Here is a 21,080-nt window from a genome sequence, read left to right on the forward strand (position 1 = left end):
TCTTTCAACATGAAGTAGTTTGTGTGACTGGGGCCAAAATAAACAAAAGGGTAGGAAGAGGAGAAAACAAAGGGAAAGGATGGAGAAAGTATAGGACAGCACTGAGAACACAAAGATTATATAGTTACATGGGATGTATGTTTTGGTGGTGGTTTAGATTTAATTAAAGCTGTGGTTTATAGGCAAGCTTATATAAATTGGATTTTAAGAAGGGATTTTAAGGAAGACAGGGACTGTAACACACAAGAGAAGCCGATATCTGGTTTTATAGTAATTTTGATGTTGACGCTCATGAGTCATTGATGCATAGGGGATAAGTTTTCAAAGTCTTCAGCCTATTTTGGAATAGTATATGACCTACATGACATAGCAGGAGTACAGGGCTCAGCATTCAGTGGCTCCAGTTGTTCCTCTCCAGCAGAGGTCTGTGTCATGATGGGTATTGCTCTTTCTCTCCAAAGGCTGTACATAGTGATCCGTATTATCTCCTCTTTTCAATATCTACATGAAATCAGTGCAAAAGATAGTGAGATGCCATGTACTCAGATGTCAACAGTATGCTGATGACACTCAACGCAGCTGCCCCCTTCACCCGGAAACTCTCCCCGACAGTAACCTCTGTCAGCACCACCTGGTGCTGGTAATAAACTTAGACGATAGTCCCAGGACAACATGGAGAAAAAGGGTTCTGTACCATCTGGGCTCAGCTTTCAGCTGTTGCCTCATCTGCTATAGAGCTCTGACTCTCAGGGCTTTTCCCCTGTGGGCAGAGGTGAAAGTCAGCTGGTATGCCCCAGTACGGCGTACCGGCAAGAGCCGATGCACCGTACTGGGGCAGCCTGGCTTCCCCAGGGGCAATTTAAAGGGTCTGGGGCTCCCAGCAGTGGCTGGAGCCCCAGGCCCTTTAAATTGCCTCCAGACCTTGCTGCTGGAGCCCTGGGGTAGCGGCTGCAGGGCTCTGGCAGCTATTTAAAGGGCCTGGGACTTCCCTGCTTCTACCGCCTGGGCCCTTTAAATAGCCACTGGAGCCCCGCCGCTGCTACTCCAGGGCTCCGGTGGCTATTTAAAGGATCGGGGCGGTACAAGCAGGGGAGCCGCGGGTCCTCTAAATAGCCCCCAGAGCCCTGGGGTAGCGGGGGCTCCGGGGCTATTTAAAGGGCCGGGGCTCCAGCTGTCTCTGCCGCCCTGGTCCTTTAAATAGCTGCTGGAGCCCTGCCACTTCCCCAGGGCTCCAGCGGCTATTTAAAGGGCCAGGGCGGTAGAAGAGGGGAGCCCTGGGCCCTTTAAATAGCCCCTGGAGCCCTGGGCTGCTCCTGCTACCCCGGTGCGGGTGGGGCACTTACCTTACAGGGTGGGCTGGGGCTGGCTCTGACCCCCTCAACACCGCCCCTTCCGGGGGCCAGAGCTGGCCCCAGAGTACCGGTAAGTCACTCGACTTACTTTCACCCCTGCCTGTGGGAGTCTTACCTCATCCTCTTCCAGGCTGTCTGCCTGGGAGTTATTCTTCTCCAGGGCCTGCCAGAGGCGCCATTTGCCCTTCTGCAGCTCCTCTCTCCAGACTGAGCTTTCTCAGCTCTCCACAGGCATCCCTTGCCCCCTTCCCAACTGGGTCTGATAATTAAACAGGGCCATCTGATCCTTAGCCAGTCAGGTCAGCTGGGACAGTAGCTGATCTGTCACAGGCAAGGCTGCGTCCAATGCCCCTTAAGGGGCCTGCCAGCCTGTGACAAATTTCCCCCAAGTAGAGTTTTTACTCAAAAACAAAATCACTCTGTGAAGTCCACAATAAACTATTATGAGTATTTTACATAAGATGCTCAGATACTATGGTAATCAGCAGTAATATAAAACCTTATGATAGATGTGAGAAGGATTTTCCTTCTGTGTTTTCATGAGGTTTTTATATTCCATTTACATTAATATTTCTCTTACTTCTCCCATTTTAGATAAAGGAGATTTTCAGAACTATGACGAAAGGTACAAATCAAGCACTTCTAACTTCTGTTCCAAATTTATAGAACCAAACAATATCAAATAATTTAGTACCTGGACAGCACAGACTTCAGATATTTTGTGGTGTGTAGCTATGTAATGCATTTCAGGCAGAATGCAGCCCTTCATAGTCAATCACTTTCATATAGTAGCTCACCATGAATCAGTTTGTGCATGTTTTTCAGACATCGTGACTTCTATTCAGACACTTAACCTACCACAGAAACCACTGTTGCCTCATAACCTGAAAAACAAACATGATTTGCAAATAAGAATTAGAGTTCTTTTGAAAGTAGGGCTTAGGCTCCTAAATTACTTAGATGCTTTTGGAAATTGAACTTGTAGTCTAGCTATGTGCAAGCATATTTCCAGAGAGGAAAAAGATGAAATCATAGCAGAAATTTTACAAGGAATCTTCAAAAGAATAGGCTGCAAAAACTACATACTGCCCTTTTTAGTTTGGGCTTCAGATCACATGAAAAAATATATAGAGGCCACATTTGGAAACTTGGAAAAAAGCTTCCTGGAATGCATTTCTTCAGAGGTCATTAGTGATTCTATTGGAGATCAGCAGCTGGCTTAAATTTTGGGTAACATCAGTATTAACTGACCCGATTAAATCAATTTTATAGTTGCTATTTTCATATTTCTATTATAAAATTTAACTTCTTGATTCCTAGCTCCTGTGCTAAGAATAGGATAAGAACCTCTGAGTCCATTACTTTTTTGGGGTGTTTGAGGTTTATAACAAAAGTACGGACTATAGACCTATTTGATATGATCTATATTAATATAATTGTTTTCTTGAATGTGTGGTTACCAATACATTATGATTATGGTTACAGGAAAGGCTTCAAAGAAAGCAGTTTCTTTTATGAATATATTACCCTTACCTGTAGCTGTGTTGATAGGGATGCCCTCATTTAACATATGGTCTTTGTAGGCTCAGTCTTGTTTCCATTTTCTATTGATATAGAAATACTAACATCAAAATTTGTTTTTGACAGATAGATCCTAGCTTCGATGTGACAGATACACAAACGCTTGACCCACCTGTCATAGATATTAGTTCCTCCATGTATTTCAGTTCTCCGGTAAGTTTCCTGGGGGGCTTGTTCGGAAGGACAAAGTGTAGTTTAAATCAGTAGGTTAGTGGCAATGTGGACTTTCTCTAAATTGATAAAATGTAGTCAGAGTCCAGTAAATAGTTTTACTATTCAGAGAGTCTTAACTTCTTAGCCACCATGTTCAAATCTCCTTCCACAATTCAGAGTGTTAACCAGAAGATGGTGCAAGAGTGAAGTTTTCACTTTGCTGAAGAGATTTAATCTTTTATTGTACTGAAGAGAAGCTCATAATTAGTTGTTGAAAAATCACATGATATTTGTTTCTGTGTAAATATTTAATTTATGAAATATTTGATTTTGCAAACTTAAGTTGCAGACAAATAGACATGTACTGGAAAACAAAGAACAGTCTTTTTCTTGATAAAGAGTGCCAATAATGATATGATTTGATTTTTCTCCTTTTATGGTGTCAGCTAACACACATCATTCTAAGAAGGAATGATAGGATTAGCTCCTTTTAGTGTTCACTTTAATGTAACAGTGGTGTGTGGGAGGAAAGAAAGACAATATTTAAATGGTGCTTTCGTAGTAGGAGAAAAATGCTCACTCGGTGTTGGATAATAAAGGGTGTACTGTTCTAGAGTTAGGTTAAAATGAGAAATCTTTTTCTAGGATGAGAATGTTTCCTCCTTCCCTCTCCCTCCCCATGAATTATTAGCTCTGAAATTGTTCCACTGAATTTAATTATTAGATGACAGGATGTGTAAAGAGTCTGCTGTCTAAGGCAATGGTAATCATCATAAGTAGCTGGCTAGAGTGGATGGATGATTTTATGCTTAAAGCACCGGACTGTGCAACAAGACTGTGTTTTGCTCCGTCTTTCCTCAGATTTTGTGTGACCATGAATGTCACTTGATCTCTCTGTCTCCATCTATAAAATGGTGGTAGTAACCCCTACATACAGGTGTGTGGTAAGAGTTATTTAATGTTTTAAAAGTGATTTGAGATCCTTGGATGAAATGCTCTATAGAGGTTGTAGTGCTGTTTAACCGTCTTTCCTCCCCAGCCAAACTGAAATCCTCACCTAACATTTGGCAAGGGCTTTTGTAATTCAAATGCTTTGATCTCATTAGCAATTTTGCTGTTGTGTTTTCAGCGTCACCGAGAAAATTTAGCTCTTTAACCTAGCTGGGGTCAAAATAATCCACTCACTTTACTGGGTATTTATTTTATAACTCTTGTAAGTAGTGTAGAGAAAATACCAAAAAAAGACCACCATAGTAACATTTAACTTCAGAAAGATTAACCATGCAAAAATAAGGAAGCTATTTAAGTGAAAATTAAAAGTTACAGTCACAAGAGTGAAACAGCAAAAAAAATTAAGTGCATCAGAAGTAGGAAGCCTGCCAAACAATCAGTGGGACCACTGTGATCATTACATTTCATTCTCTACACTTTCAGTTCTGCCATCTTCCTAGCTCAGGGGTGGCCAACCTGTGGCTCCGGAGCCACATGCAACTCTTCAGAAGTTAATAGGCGGCTCCTTGCATAGGCACCGACTCCGGGGCTGGAGCTACAGGTGCCAACTTTCCACTGCTCAACCCCATGCCCTGCTCCCACTCCGCCCCTTCCTGCCCCCTCCCCTGAGCCTGCTGCACCCTTGCTCCTCCCCCCTTCATCCCAGAGCCTCCTTTACACTGAGAAACAGCTGATCACGGTGGGCAGGAGGCACAGGGAGGGAGGGGGCTGGAGGCACAGGGAGAGAGGGCTGCCAGCAGGCAGGAAGTATTGGGGGTAGCGGGGGAGGGAGCTGATGGGGGCTGCTGATGTATTACTGTGGCTCTTTTTTTGCCATGTACATTGGTAAATTCTGGCTCCTTCTCAGGCTCAGGTTGGCCACCCCGTCCTAGCTGAACAACTCTACTTGTCCAACTTAATTGCATTCCACATTCTCAATTCCAGCTGCCTTTTTGCCACCTGTGACTCATTCCTCAAATCCTCCCCTTTTCTCTCCTCACAGGACCTCACTGATTTTTCTTCCAAGAGAAAAATGACAAAATACAATGTGACTTTCCCTTTTCTCTATCTCCTCCTACAACTCTTTCCTACTTCTTCTCTACTGTCACCCCTTCACTTGCCCTAGTCACTCCATCTCATCCCAGCTCTTGATCTCGTTTGTGCCCACTATCATCCTCTCCCATACTCTTCTCCTTAACATCTTTCTTTTCTCTTGTATTGCCTCACAATACAAGCATGCTTTAGTCTCTCCCAACTTAACAAAAAAACAAACCAAAACAAACAAAAAACCCAAAACCTTCTCTCTCCAACTGCCCCTTCTTCTTTTCATCGGTAAGCTCACTGAACACACTATGTGTAGTTTCTTTCCTGCAATTCCATCCTAGACCCTCTCCAATCCAGCTTGTGCCCCTTTCACTCCACTGAAGACACTCTCACCAAAGTCTCCAATGGCCTCTTAGCCAGATCTCAGAACCAATATTCCATCCTCATCCTCCTTGGCCAATCAAATACCTTCAACACCATTGACCATGCTCTTCTTGAAATCTTGGCCTCCCTTGGCTTCTGTAATTGCGTCCTCTCCTGGTTTTCTTCTTCTACTTCTCTATTCGCTTCTTCAGCGTATCCTTTGGAGGAGCTTTCCCATCCCCCTCCTGACTGTCTGTGAGCATTCCGTCTTTGGTGTCCTTCACTTCTCCTTCGGCACCTTAACACATGATAATCTCATCCACAAACACAAATTTAAGTATCATCTCAATGCTGATGACTCACAAATCTACCTCTCTGCTCCAGACTTGTCTCCTTCTGTCTAAACTAAAATCTTGGCCTGTCTGTGTGACATCTCCTGGGCTGGTCTAGCCATCAGCTGAAGCTCAACATGGCTAAAACAAAGTTCCTAATCTCCCCCCCACACTCCATCTCCTACCCACAACCTCCTTTCTTGATCGCTGTGGACAACGCCACAATCTTGCCTGTCACTCAGATCTGTTACCTGGGTGTCATATTCAACTTGGACCCGTCAGTAGTCCTTACATCTAGGCTATATCTAAATCTTGCCAGTTCTTTCTGCACAGTATATTTAAGATACAGCCTTTCCTATCCATTCACACAGCTAAAACTGTCATCCAGACTTCATCATAGAATATCAGGGTTGGAAGGGACCTCAGGAGGTCATCTAGTCGAACCCCCTGCTCAAAGCAGGACCAATCCCCAATTTTTGCCCCAGATCCCTAAATGGTCCCCTCAAGGATTGAACTCATAACCCTGGGTTTAGTAGGCCAATGCTCAAACCACTGAGCTATCCCTCCCCACGAATCATCTCATGTCTCAATTATTGCAACATCCTTTTTTTCTATGGCCGTGGCAAATACAGTCTTTCCCCACTCAGCTCTGTCCAGAATTCTGCTTCAAAGATCATTTACCCAGCCTGTTGTTTTGACCATATCACTCCCCTATTTGCCACCCTCCACTGGCTCCCCTTTTTATCACATCAAACATAAGCTGCTTGTCTTCACTTTTAAGTCTCTCATTCACTATTGAGATGTTGACTCCCACATCCAACCAGCCCATGACACTAGCCTCCATCTCCCACTTGTTCATTTTTCATAAACCTTCATGCTTTCTTTTATGCCGCCCCTCACATTTTGGGCAGCTCCACAAAGCAACCTTATTATTCTCCTTCAAAGCCATCCTTGAAATTCTCCTTTGCTGTGATGCTTCCAAGTAACGTGACAGTGGTCAGACTGCTGCTGTGTTGAAACTACTGCCTATCATGCTGAGCAATATTGTCTCATCGTTCATTTGTACTTCCCCATCTCTGTATCCATCTGTTATTTCCTGTCTTATACGTAGACTGTAAATTCTTTGAGGAGTAATTTTTTGTTTATTCTGTGTCTGTACAGCATGTAGCACAATGATTCGTGACTTGGGCTCCTTGGTGCCATGGTAATATTAATAACAAAAAACTTTAAGGTGAAGATAGGGTATTTCCACTTCTACATTGTGGTTTGCGAGGTTGCCTGGAGGGCAAAATCTACACACTCCTAAGATCTCTAGAAAAGGAGCTCAACTTCCCCCAGCCTTGAGTGCATTAATCCCTTGGAAAGCCACAGAAGGCTTCTTTCCCCAAAATCCTTATAAATTTTAGGAGATTAGTTGGGGGAGCTCTCACTAAACTTTCCCCTGGCGAGCCTAGTCCTTTGCTGTTTTGAGGGTGTTCTGTATCCCTTGCCTTAGGACGCTTGTATAAGGGCCCTGTAAATCATAGGAAACTCAATAAGGCCCCAATCTTCCAGGAAGAATGTTTCTACCTATTTTTTTGGTGGGGGTATTGCTACAAAGTGTCAAAAAATGTTAATTTTTAAAATTTTGAACTACCACCTTTTTAGGTATTCTAATTTATGAATCCCCTGTCCAATTCACCTTTCTGCTTGGTGGGAAAATTCTACCTTGAACCAAGATACATCCTACCATCTTTGAGTGATATGACTTTTTGTGTATTTTAGATGAAGGGACAGAATGAGACTTCTAATGAGAAAAGTCTCTATAACCTTAAGTATGGAGTGTCTTGCTGCCTTATTATAATTATGAAAGCATTGGGAGTTATTGAATTACATGTTGAAATAGGTCTTGGGCACTATGGACTATTGATTATTAGTTCTGTTGTCTGTTTCAGTAGAATGAGGAAGGAAAGCAATCCCTAGATGTGTCTGTGTGTTAGCTTTTCTTTGTTTTTTGTTGTTGTTCATACAAGAATAATAGGATAACTGGAATTTGCACCATTGTTAGCAAGAAGGGACTGCCAGTTCTGAATATTCCCCCCTGCAGCCAATAAATACTACAAACTGGGCGGGCCTGGGGGGGGATGGGCAGGGAACATTCAGAGGGACATGGCGGGGCCCAGGCTAGCCTCCACATGGGGCGGGGAGGGAGCACCCCCTTGTCCCAGCCGTAGCTCTGGCCCCAGCTCCAGCGCTCCCGGCCCCAACCACAGCCCGACTCCCAGCCCCGACTGCGGCTCTGCTCCCAGCCCCAGTTCCCAATCACAGTCCTGAAGGGCAGGGCGGGGCCCAGAGAAGTTCCATTATAGATGGGGGTGGAGGGTCCCAAAAAAAGTCTGGGGACCACTGAAATATTACTTTATGGACAAAATATATATAGGAAGAGAGAGTTCACTTGTGAAGACAAAGAGAATATTTCAGTAAATGTTGTGGCACCGGGGTATCCTAGTTACTAGACAACATTGCAAAACCAGTTCAGAGCCACCTCCTAACCACTTACGTAAGCAGAGATTTAGAAAAACCTACTTGAAAGAACACAATTTATAAAGATGTAAAAGTGAAAAACTAAATTTTGTACTATCTTCAAAATCAAGGTGGAAAAAGTAATTCACTTATTGTTCCCCTCAAATAATGCCAATAATTTGTAATTAATCTGCTAAATGTATAATGAATAGTAAATGTACCTCATTAAAAACACATTGATCTTTCGAATAACAACATTCTTCATTGGCAAGATATAGAATCACAGATTACAGTTCTTTAATGTGTGAGAATCTCAGACTATTTAGCCTGTTTTTGTTATAAAGGTGGCTTTTTCTCTTCTATATTATTGAAGCCCCATTCAAAACACTACTTGCCTTCTCCCTCCCCCACTCTTACTGTACAGCTTAGTATTGTCTGACAACTTAGTATTGTCTTTGTGTTCCTGAGTTACGAAAAAGTAAAAGTTGGAAAGGACTTTTGTTTTTCCTGTAGGACTGTTTCTTTCTGCCCCACCCTTTGATTTTTGCTTTTATGTTGAGGGTGTATTTATTCAATTAAGCGTGCAAAGCAATGCACGGTTAACCTCAGGTCCCATGATAAACCCGGGGTAAGTTGATGTCTCGCTAGCTGTTCTGATAGCAGCAGGAAATCACTGTGAAGGCTCTCTAGTGTTCCATCTGTTGACCTTGCTCATATAAACAAGATTTGAAGGAAGCAGAGCAGTGTGAAGTCTGAAGCAGCCATGCTGCCTGTAATACACATTTGCTGTCCTCTCCTCCATTGATAGTTATCAAAGGCGTGATGTATTTGTTATTCGTACACAATATTGACTCTACATTAAAACTGTGTGCTAAATATTTTAAGGGGGGGATAAGAATAGTTCCGTTTTTCTTGGTGAGGAGTAGATTAATTTGAAGGGATCAAATTTTTTTTTTATTTTTTTTTTTTTGAAACAGTGTAACATTTTAAAGAAGGGATTAGAAACAAAAGTTAATGCTCAGAAATTATTATTCAGAAAGGTGAAATATTGCTAACTAGTCCATGCCCCTTTAGTAGTAGGTGTCTGGATTTCTCAATGCTAAAAGCAGAAAAGATTTTGTTTTATTTATTTTCACAGACATTAACATAGACTCCCCTTCCTTGCCCATAACCCCTCCCGAGAAAGGTACCTATCCAGAACTCTAGCAGGTTTTTTTGACACACAATTGAAATTACATTCTGGGATGTGACTACTACCAGTATAGATGAATTGTCATCCCCAGCTCTTTTCCCTACCTTACTGGAAGAAGCTACCATTGATACCTCTCTTCTTGGGGCACCAGCTTTCTTCCCTACCTTCATGCAGCATCAGAATTACATGGAACAGAGGAGAACAAAGAAAATTTCCTCTAAGAAAAAGTGAGGGAAGAAGGGACCCTTCTGTTCTTCTCTCTACAGTTTTGAACAGGGATCCATACTGTTCATCAACCATCCCCTCTGCCCTGGCCTGTACAATACCCTAAATTCGTGTGCTCTTAAACTTCCCTTAGTCAGCGTATGCTACAATACTGTCTTTCTCTCTTTGGCCTCTCTTGCACATTTCCTGGGCACAAGCTCTCTTTGTTACTCCTTCAAGAAAATGGGATCCTGAAGCCCAGCTGCTCTAGTCCCCAGGACCAGTGCTGACCCACCCAGCCTCCCCAGTAGCTTAAGCACACTCATTCCCTCAGCTCCAACTGTGTGGGCACACTAGGTTTATGGTTTAACTCTTCAGGAGCATGTGATAGATGAAGCAAACAGACACAGATAGGCCTTGCAAAGGTTTCCAAGCACACTTATTCTTTTTATTTAGATAGCATAGAAGACCTACAGATCCAGAAAAATATAATAAAACCCTATACACACTTTCCTGCCTCAGTTTCCTCATCATTCTGGAGCATTTCCTTTGCTTATGTCAGAGTTCTCTGAGGAATTCTGAATCCTGCTCCTCCAAATCATGGAGTCTCTCCTTCGCCAAGTCAGCTTCCTTTTACTCTGCCTCGTTCCAGAGTTAAACAGCCCTGGCACTCCCTGTGCCCTCCTCCCAGAATAGCATGCCCCTCTCTTTCTTTCTCTTGAGTTTGTAAGTCTTACCACTAACACCTGGCTTCTTTTGTTCTGCTGCTGGGAAAATTCTACTGCTCCAAATCCTACCCCCTCTGCAGACAAACTAGGTTGTTAGTCTCTAAGGTGCCACAAGTCCTCCTTTTCTTTTTGCGGATACAGACTAACACGGCTGCCACTCTGAAACCTGTAGGTTGAGCTAGTTTCTCAACTGGAATATAGTCATTAGCCTTAACAACTGTCCATTGTCCCTGGTCTTGGAAATGCATAATACAGCCCCATGGCTGACTGCACATACAGTGAGACATGAAATTGTTGTATCATTAGATAATTTCATCAATCAGAATTCATAAATTGTACATAGACCGAATCCCCAAATTGTCACAGGTTTTGATTCTCTGGGTCTGAGCCCATCACAATTACTTGACATGTGTAGTGTACCTGATTTAAGAGGCATGCTAGTGCAATTGATAATGGATCTAAAAATTAGCTATACACAAGAGAGAAGTAATACATATGTAATAAGGGAGGAATGTGATCTTAATGGCCTTCCTTTGCACTGTTTATAATGATGATATTCTAACAGGACATATAACTACTAGTATACTAAGAAAGAATTGGGAATGTATGTTGCACTGCTGCATAATTAAGTAATACATGTCAGGGTGTTCATTAATGGTGCTTTGAGTGAATTGAAGACTGAACTTGACTTAATATCCTAGATAGTTGGAGAGGAAGATTTCCTTTGCTATTTTTAAGTATGTAGCCTGTGCTAAATAATTACATTGGTTCAGCTACAGTATTAGTTAATAAGTAAAGTAATTAATCATGTTTATAACAGTAGTGCTTAAGGGCCAACCAAAACCAAGGCCCTGTTTTGTGAAGCACTGTACAATTGCAGAGTAGTAGATTTGTACCAGATGTAGTCAAGCTCCCCTGGCTGGACACTTGCAAAACGGCTGCTGTGGGATCCAAACTCTGCATTCCATGTACCACTAGTGTTCTGGGGCTGAGCACAGTTTAGGCACTGTTCCCGGCTTTGGGCCTCTAGGAGGGCACACCAAGTGCGTGCAAACCTTTTGTCTGACACCCCCCCCCCCCCCTTGGCAATGGACACCCTGCGATCCCATTATCCAAAGGTTAGCCATTAGAAGAATAGCATCCAAAGTAGGGATCTCTGGACAGTCAGGGCTTATCCACGTGGAGATACAGTATGCCTCCTGCACCAGGATGTGAATGTACAGTGCTCAGGGCCAGCTCTACAGGTTTTGCCGCCCCAAGCAGTGAAAAAAAACTGCCGCTGCGGACGGCAAAAGGGAGAAGCTGCTGCCATCTTGCCGCAGCGGCTGGCGGGACAGAGGAGCTGCTGCCAAATTGCTGCCGCCGCAGAAACACTGCCTCCCCTTTCTAGCTGCCACCCCAAGCACCTGGAGCCGGCCCTGACAGTGCTATTGCCACACGCTAAGTCGCTGTGTGGTCCCAGCTACCACACGCTAACTGTGCTGTTCAAACAGCAGCAGGTCAAACCTCATGATAGAATTTGTGTGTATGGTAGTAGGGTCCACACAGTGATTTAGTGTGTGGCAGGGTAGAGCATTGCAGATTTACATCCCAGCTTGCCACACCCTAACTGACCATGTAGACAAGCCCTCAGAAAACTGTTTTACAGTTCTGACTGGACTTTCTTTGCCCTGTGTTGATTGGCAATTTGCTCCACTCCTCTCCTTCCTATTTCCCCCTTCCTCACAATTTCTTCACTTCAGCTTCACTCTGTACCTGCACCTCTTACCCTCTTCTCCCCTGTCTCTCTTCCTCCCATCTCTTTCCGTTTGTTTCCATTTAGCCAATCCCCTCCTAAGTAATCCCACCCAATGGGTGGAAAGAATCATGGAACTGACATGATGTTTGCCACCATCATCTTGTTCACTCTGCTTGTGTGTTATACTCAGTGGTGGATTAGCCACTGGGCCAACGGGGCCTGTGTCCTGGGGCCCTGGGCAATTAGGGAGGGGGGCCCTAGAAAAATGCCCCCCCCAACCTTCTCTGCCCACCCGCCACTCCTGCCAGGGAGCCAGGCCCCGACCCCATGCCCCGACAGGAGCGCTGGGGAGGGGTGGGGCAAGCCCCCGGCCCTTGACCCCATTTATCCAACAGGAACACCGGGGAGGGGCAGGTGAGACTGCAGGCAGAAGGGGTGGGGACGGGCTCCCACTTGCTCTGGCCCAGGGCCCCACAAAATCTGCCTCTAGTTATACCCTTTCCCCAATCCTGTGTCTGTCTTGTCTATTTAGATTGTAAGCTCTTTAAGATAGGGTTGGCAATGGGGCCTCATTCTTGGCTGGCCCTTAGGCAATACTATAATAAACATGGTTAGTAATGAAATTCTTAATATTTTGTTTCATGTTGTAAAACTAACTGGTTATTTTCTAGTAGTTGTGTAGGTGAGTTAGAGCTGGCAAAAAAAATTTATAAATGTTTTTTTAATGTGGCAGCAAAACACAGTGTTAAGTGAAATGGTTAAAGAAAGTTTATCAAGTCAGCCTATTCTTTTTTGTAGTTCCTTTAGTAAATCAGCACATTTCTGGGAACTGGAGGTGTAAAAGTTCCAGGTATTATTTCTGTCCCATAACTTCCTGAGATACTGTACTTGTAAGCTGTCATAGGAATGTTTTCCCTGGGCTGGGAATCTAAGCTGTTTATCCAAGTTCTCACAGCTGATTCTGAGACACGTAGAAAATGTCCGACAGCTATCAACCCACACATCCAATAACAACTGGTTCCTTCCTCTTCCTGTGGAAGAGTAACATCCTCTGAGAAGAACTGTACCCTGAGGAATGCAAAAACCAGCAGCTAGTCTTTCACACAGGAAATAACTACTAAAGCACTTCCAGAAAAGCGTTTCTTTCACTTGGACTGTCAGCTTGTAATGATCTTTCTGCTGACCTAGAATATGATTTATTACTGGTCTGAATGCCATTTGTGAGTCTTAGTTCAATGGAAAATAATGAAGCTTGTGTTCACCAGTTCCATAAATCTTTAAAACCCCTCTTGTTTTGGATATAGTGGCACAAGTGAATGTAGTTGAATATTTTATTATTCAGTTAATTTAACTGAATTTAAAAATGATGAAAATGTTTGGTGGTGGTTGTGTTTATAGAGTGTGTAATTTGTGTTTTCCCCTTCCCTTAAAAGTTAATGGGTTATATTTTTTTGTCTGAAGTTGTATGCTAAGGCTTTGGCACAAACTGACACAAAACTAGGGAACAAGACATTGAGGCTGGAACAGTGCCCTTGACTTACCCTGTTATTCCTAACCATTGCGTGAGTCTGAGGTTGGTACAGGATGCTGACAACCATGTGTGCTGCAAAATTTGAATGAAATGCTTGTTTAACAAAACAAAAAATAAAAATATTTAAGATTCAAAATGAGTAATAAAGCACTTTAAAATAAAGTGTATTTCTCTTTGCAACTGATTTAAAAGCTGTTCCTCCTTTGCTTATCTGACAACTCTCAAGTCAAGGCCGTAGAATTCTGTTTATCCTATTACTGACTACACTGCTAACATCTCGTTCAGTCAAGGAATGCAGCCACCTGCTCCACTTTAAATGATGGAAGTGACTTATGTCCATGTCAGCTCCATTACAGTGGCTCTCCCTGCTGCTGTCATGTTACTCCCTATGTGGTCAATAACTAGCAATAAGCAGCATTGGAGTGCCTATTGTGTTTCTAGGCATGAGGAAAAAATACTAATTAATAGTTAAGAGCAGAAGGGACCACTGTGATTTTCCAGGCTGACCACCTGCATATCTCAGGCCAGGGAATTTCACCTAGTAATTTCTGCATGAAGCTAACATCTGCTTGAGCTAGAGCATATGTTTTTAAGCCCTGGTCTACACTAGGACTTTAGGTCGAATTTAGCAACGTTAAATCGATTTAAACCTGCACCCGTCCACACAGTGAAGCCCTTTATTTCGACTTAAAGGGCTCTTAAAATCGATTTCCTTACTCCACCCCTGACAAGTGGATTAGCGCTTAAATCGACGTTCCCAGCTCGAATTTGGGGTACTGTGGACACAATTCGATGGTATTGGCCTCCGGGAGCTATCCCAGAGTGCTCCATTCTGACCACTCTGGACAGCACTCTCAACTCAGATGCACTGGCCAGGTAGACAGGAAAAGAACCGCAAACTTTTGAATCTCATTTCCTGTTTGGCCAGCGTGGCAAGCTGCAGGTGACCATGCAGAGCTCATCAGCACAGGTGACCATGATGGAGTCCCAGAATCGCAAAAGAGCTCCAGCATGGACCGAACGGGAGGTACGGGATCTGATCGCTGTTTGGGGAGAGGAATCCGTGCTATCAGAACTCCGTTCCAGTTTTCGAAATGCCAAAACCTTTGTGAAAATCTCCCAGGGCATGAAGGACAGAGGCCATAACAGGGACCCGAAGCAGTGCCGCGTGAAACTGAAGGAGCTGAGGCAAGCCTACCAGAAAACCAGAGAGGCGAACAGCTGCTCTGGGTCAGAGCCCCAAACATGCCGCTTCTATGATGAGCTGCATGCCATTTTAGGGGGTTCAGCCACCACTACCCCAGCCGTGTTGTTTGACTCCTTCAATGGAGGCAATACGGAAGCAGGTTTTGGGGACGAAGAAGATGATGAGGAGGAGGAGGTTGTAGATAGCTCACAGCAAGCAAGCGGAGAAACCAGTTTTCCCGACAGCCAGGAACTGTTTCTCACCCTAGACCTGGAGCCAGTACCCCCCGAACCCACCCAAGGCTGCCTCCTGGACCCAGCAGGCGGAGAAGGGACCTCTGGTGAGTGTACCTTTTAAAATGCTATACATGGTTTAAAAGCAAGCATGTGAAAGAATTACTTTGCCCTGGCATTTGCGGTTCTCCTAGTTGTAGTCCTAAAGCCTTTGCAAAAGGTTTCTGGGGAGGGCAGCCTTATTTCGTCCTTCATGGTAGGACACTTTACCACTCCAGGCCAGTAACACGTACTCGGGAATCACTGTAGAACAAAGCATTGCAGTGTATGTTTGCTGGCATTCAACCAAAATCCGTTCTTTATCTCTCTGTGTTATCCTCAGGAGAGTGAGATAGAATTCATGGTCACCTGGTTGAAATAGGGTGCTTTTCTTCAGGGACACTCAGAGGAGCCCATTCCTGCTGTGCTGTTTGCCTGTGGCTGAACAGAAATGTTCGCCGCTGTTAGCCACAGGGAGGGGGGAAGGTTGAGGGGGTAGTCACGCTGTGGGAGGAGGCAAAATGCGACCTTGTAACGAAAGCACATGTGCTATGTATGTAATGTTAACAGCAAGGTTTACCCTGAAAGAGTGTAGCGACTGTTTTATAAAATGTGTCTTTTTAAATACCGCTGTCCCTTTTTTTTTCTCCACCAGCTGCATGTGTTTCAATGATCACAGGATCTTCTCCTTCCCAGAGGCTAGTGAAGCTTAGAAAGAAAAAAAAACGCACTCGCGATGAAATGTTCTCCGAGCTCATGCTGTCCTCCCACACTGACAGAGCACAGACGAATGCGTGGAGGCAAATAATGTCAGAGTGCAGGAAAGCACAAAATGACCGGGAGGAGAGGTGGCGGGCTGAAGAGAGTAAGTGGCGGGCTGAAGAGAGTAAGTGGCGGGCTGAAGACAGGGCTGAAGCTCAAATGTGGCGGCAGCGTGATGAGAGGAGGCAGGATTCAATGCTGAGGCTGCTGCAGGACCAAACCAGAATGCTCCAGTGTATGGTTGAGCTGCAGCAAAGGCAGCTGGAGCACAGACTGCCACTGCTGCCCCTCTGTAACCAACCGCCCTCCTCCCCAAGTTCCATAGCCTCCACACCCAGACGCCCAAGAACGCGGTGGGGGGGCCTCCGGCCAACCAGCCACTCCCCCACAGAGGATTGCCCAAAAAAAAGAAGGCTGTCATTCAATAAATTTTAAAGTTGTAAACTTTTAAAGTGCTGTGCTTAAAGTGCTGTGTGACATTTTCCTTCCCTCCTCCACCACCCCTCCTGGGATACCTTGGTAGTCATCTCCCTATTTGTGTGATGAATGAATAACGAATGTATGACTGTGAAGCAGCAATGACTTTATTGCCTCTGCAAGCGGTGATTAAAGGGAGGAGGGGAGGGTGGTTAGCTTACAGGGAAGTAGAGTGAACCAAGGGGCGGGGGGTTTCATCAAGGAGAAACAAACAGAACTTTCACAGCGTAGCCTGGCCAGTCATGAAACTGGTTTTCAAAGCTTCTCTGATGCGTACCGCGCCCTCCTGTGCTCTTCTAACCGCCCTGGTGTCTGGCTGCGCGTAACCAGCAGCCAGGCGATTTGCCTCAGCCTCCCACCCCGCCATAAACGTCTCCCCCTTACTCTCACAGATATTGTGGAGCACACAGCAAGCAGTAATAACAGTGGGAATATTGGTTTCGCTGAGGTCTAAGCGAGTCAGTAAACTGCGCCAGCGCGCCTTTAAACGTCCAAATGCACATTCTACCACCATTCTGCACTTGCTCAGCCTGTAGTTGAACAGCTCCTGACTACTGTCCAGGCTGCCTGTGTACGGCTTCATGAGCCATGGCATTAAGGGGTAGGCTGGGTCCCCAAGGATACATATAGGCATTTCAACATCCCCAACAGTTATTTTCTGGTCTGGGAATAAAGTCCCTTCCTGCAGCTTTTGAAACAGACCAGAGTTCCTGAAGATGCGAGCGTCATGCACCTTTCCCGGCCATCCCACGTTGATGTTGGTGAAACGTCCCTTGTGATCCACCAGAGCTTGCAGCACTATCGAAAAGTACCCCTTGCGGTTTATGTACTCGGCGGCTTGGTGCTCCGGTGCCAAGATAGGGATATGGGTTCCGTCTATAGCCCCACCACAGTTAGGGAATCCCATTGCAGCAAAGCCATCCACTATGACCTGCACATTTCCCAGGGTCACTACCCTTGATATCAGCAGATCTTTGATTGCGTGGGCTACTTGCATCACAGCAGCCCCCACAGTAGATTTGCCCACTCCAAATTGATTCCCAACTGACCGGTAGCTGTCTGGCGTTGCAAGCTTCCACAGGGCTATCGCCACTCGCTTCTCAACTGTGAGGGCTGCTCTCATCCTGGTATTCATGCGCTTCAGGGCAGGGGAAAGCAAGTCACAAAGTTCCATGAAAGTGCCCTTACGCATGCGAAAGTTTCGCAGCCACTGGGAATCGTCCCAGACCTGCAACACTATGCGGTCCCACCAGTCTGTGCTTGTTTCCCGAGCCCAGAATCGGCGTTCCACAGCATGAACCTGCCCCATTAGCACCATGATGCATGCATTGGCAGGGCCCATGCTTTCAGAGAAATCTGTGTCCATGTCCTGATCACTCACGGGACCGCGCTGACGTCGCCTCCTCGCCCGGTATCGCGTTGCCATGTTCTGGTGCTGCATATACTGCTGGATAATGCGTGTGGTAGTTGATGTGCTCCTAATTGCCAAAATGAGCTCAGCGGCCTCCATGCTCGCCTTGGTATGGCGTCCGCACAGAAAAAAGGCGCGCAACGATTGTCTGCCGTTGCTCTGACGGACGGAGGGGCGACTGACGACACGGCTTACAGGGTTGGCTTCAGGGAGCTAAAATCAACAAAGGGTGTGCCTGTACATCAAGGAGTATTTCAGGCAGGACTGCACGGAGGGTTCCAATAAGAAATGGTGCACCAAAGTTATCGTTGTTATTGGAACAAGGAGGTTAGCCTGGCCTCTGATTGATACATGGCTAGATTTACCTCGCTGCGCCTTCTCTGTGAGTGACTGCAGTGTGATCTAGACAGGGGAGGAGGAAAATGAGTACAAAACAAATCTGGTCTATTTCTTGTTCTGACCCACTCCATCTATCCTTTACATCTTTGGCTGGCAGCAGACGGTGCAGAAGGACTGCATGCCATCCACATCTCATGGCTGCTTGGCAGAAGATGGTACAGTACGACTGCTAGCCATCTTCATCTCTTGCCTGCCTGGCATAAGATGGTACAATACGACTACTAGCAATCCTCATCTCTTGCCTGCCTGGCAGAAGATGGTACAGTACGACTGCTAGCAGTCCGTATCGCCTGCCCGCTCACCATAAGACAGTTCAATAGGACTGCAGGACTAAAGAGAATGACCTGGTCAAGTCACTCCATATTTAGTCCCTGCACCCATGTCTGCCCAGGCGCTCCCAGCCGACGTGGCCAGGAGCACCTCGGACACGACGAGGACGACTACCAGTCGTATTGCACCGTCTGCTGCCAGAAGGCAATGGGTTGCTGCTACTGTGCAGCAAAGCCGTACCGCGTCTGCCAGCACCCAGGAGACATAGGGTGACGGTTACCTGAGCTGGCTCCATGCTTGCTGTGGTATGGTGTCTGCACAGGTAACTCATGAAAAAAGGCGCGAAACGATTGTCTGCCCTTGCTTTCACGGAGGGAGGGAGGGAACGGGGGCCTGACGACACGTACCCAGAACCACCCGCGACAATGTTTTAGCCCCATCAGAGTGCTCCATTGTGAGTGCTCTGGACAGCACTCTCAGATGCCCGATTGTTTGCCATTGCTCTGACGCTGGGAGGGGCGCTTACAGGGTTGGCTTCAGGGAGCTAAAATCAACAAAGGGGGTGGCTTTACATCAAGGAGTATTTCAGGCAGGACTGCACGGAGGGTTCCAATAAGAAATGGTGCACCTAAGTTATCGTTGTTATTGGAACAAGGAGGTTAGCCTGGCCTCTGATTGATACATGGCTAGATTTACCTCGCTGCACCTTCTCTGTAAGTGACTGCAGTGTGATCTAGAAGAATGAGTCCCCTAGACAGGGGAGGGGGGGAAGCAAATCTGGTCTATTTCTTGTTTTGATCCACTCCATCTATCTTTTACATCTTTGGCTGGCAGCAGACGGTGCAGAAGGACTGCATGCCATCCACATCTCATGGCTGCTCGGCAGAAGATGGTACAGTACGACTGCTAGCAGTCCGTATCGCCTGCCCGCTCACCATAAGACGGTTCAATAGGACTGACTGCAGGACTAAAGAGAATGACCTGCTCAAGTCACTCCAAATTTAGTCCCTGCGCCCATGTCTGCCCAGGCGCTCCTGATCGACCTCACAGAGGCGACCAGGAGCACCTCAGACATGACGATGACGGCTACCAGTCGTACTGTACCGTCTGCTGCCACAAGGCAAGGGGTTGCTGCTACTGTGTAGCAATGCCGTACCGCGTCTGCCAGCATCCAGGAGACATAGGGTGACGGTTACCTGAGCGGGCTCCATGCTTGCCGTGGTATGGCGTCTGCACAGGTAACTCAGGAAAAAAGGCGCGAAATGATTGTCTGCCCTTGCTTTCACGGGGGGAGGGAGGGTGGGAACGGGGGCCTGACGATATGTACCCAGAACCACCCGCGACAATGTTTTAGCCCCATCAGGCATTGGGATATCAACCCAGAATTCCAATGGGCAGCGGAGACTGCGGGAACTGTGGGATAGCTACCCACAGTGCAACGCTCCGGAAGTCGACGCTTGCCTCGGTACTGTGGAAGCGCTCCGCCGAGTTAATGCACTTAATGCACTTAGAGCATTTTCTGTGGGGACACACACACTCGAATATATAAAACCGATTTCAAAAAAACCGACTTCTATAAATTCGACCTAATTTCGTAGTGTAGACATACCCTAAGAAAGATCTCCAATCTTGACTTAGATTTCAAGTGATGGAGAATCCCTTGTTATGCTTTTATCTGTTACTATCAGAAAACGTCTCCTGTTTTAGGTGTTTATGAATCCAGACCACATGAGCTCTTTTAACCTTCTCTTCAATAAACTAAACAGTGTTTTAAGACTCTCAGGGTATGTCTACACTATGAAATTAGGTCGAATTTATAGAAGTCAGTTTTTTAGAAATCGGTTTTATATATTCGAGTGTGTGTGTCCCCACAGAAAATGCTCTAAGTGCATTAACTCGGCAGAGTGTTTCCACAGTACCAAGGCTAGAGTCGACTTCCGGAGTGTTGCACTGTGGGTAGCTATCCCACAGTTCCTGCAGTGTCCGCTGCCCATTGGAATTCTGGGTTGAGATCCCAATGCCTTATGGAGCTAAAACATTGTCGCGGGTGGTTCTGGGTACATATCGTCAGGCCCCCGTTCCCTCCCTCCCTCCGTGAAAGCAAGGGCAGACAATCTTTTTGCGCCTTTTTTCCTGAGTTACCTGTGCTGACGCCATACCATCGCAAGCATGGAGACTGCTCAGCTCACTGTCACCGTATGTCTCCTGGGTGCTGGCAGACGCGGTACTGCATTGCTACACAGCAGCAGCAACGCATTGCCTTGTGGCAACAGACGGTGCAATAGGACTGGTAGGCATCATCGTCATGTCCGAGGTGCTCCTGGTCGCCTGTGTGAGGTCGATCAGGAGTGCCTGGGCAGACATGGGCGCAGGGACTAAATTTGGAGTGACTTGATCAAGTCATTCTCTTTAGTCCTGCAGTCAGTCCTATTGAACCATCTTATGGTGAGCAGGCAGGTAATACGGATTGCTAGCAGTCCTATTGCATCATCTTCTGCCGGGCAGGCAAGAGATGAGGATGGCTAGCAGTCCTATTGTAACATCTTCTGCCGAGCAGCCATGAGATGTGGATGGCATGCAGTCCTTCTGCACC

General features: G+C 45.9%; 1 protein-coding gene across 10 annotated transcripts in view; it reads left to right on the forward strand.

Annotated features, from left to right (window-relative positions):
- POC1B (POC1 centriolar protein B) overlaps positions 1 to 21,080 on the forward strand; it is a 168,736-nt gene that overhangs the window by 48,574 nt on the left and 99,082 nt on the right. For 7 of the 10 annotated variants that reach the window (XR_014712062.1, XM_084631161.1, XM_084631163.1 and 4 more), the window contains one exon: positions 3,000 to 3,086. The exons of 1 other annotated variant lie outside the window; for it this stretch is intronic. Coding sequence is in view for 8 of the 9 variants with exons in the window: in XM_084631161.1 (XP_084487287.1) it covers positions 3,000 to 3,086 (87 nt within the window). In the remaining variant the exon portion in view is untranslated. Of the gene's footprint in view, positions 1 to 2,999; positions 3,087 to 3,947; positions 4,024 to 12,977; positions 13,347 to 21,080 lie in introns of those variants that run through there. 2 more of the 10 variants (XM_084631167.1, XM_084631160.1) reach the window with 2 other exon arrangements.

This window comes from Lepidochelys olivacea, assembly GCF_965140295.1.
Source record: "Lepidochelys olivacea isolate rLepOli2 genome assembly, chromosome: 1".
Taxonomy (NCBI): Eukaryota; Metazoa; Chordata; order Testudines; family Cheloniidae; genus Lepidochelys; species Lepidochelys olivacea.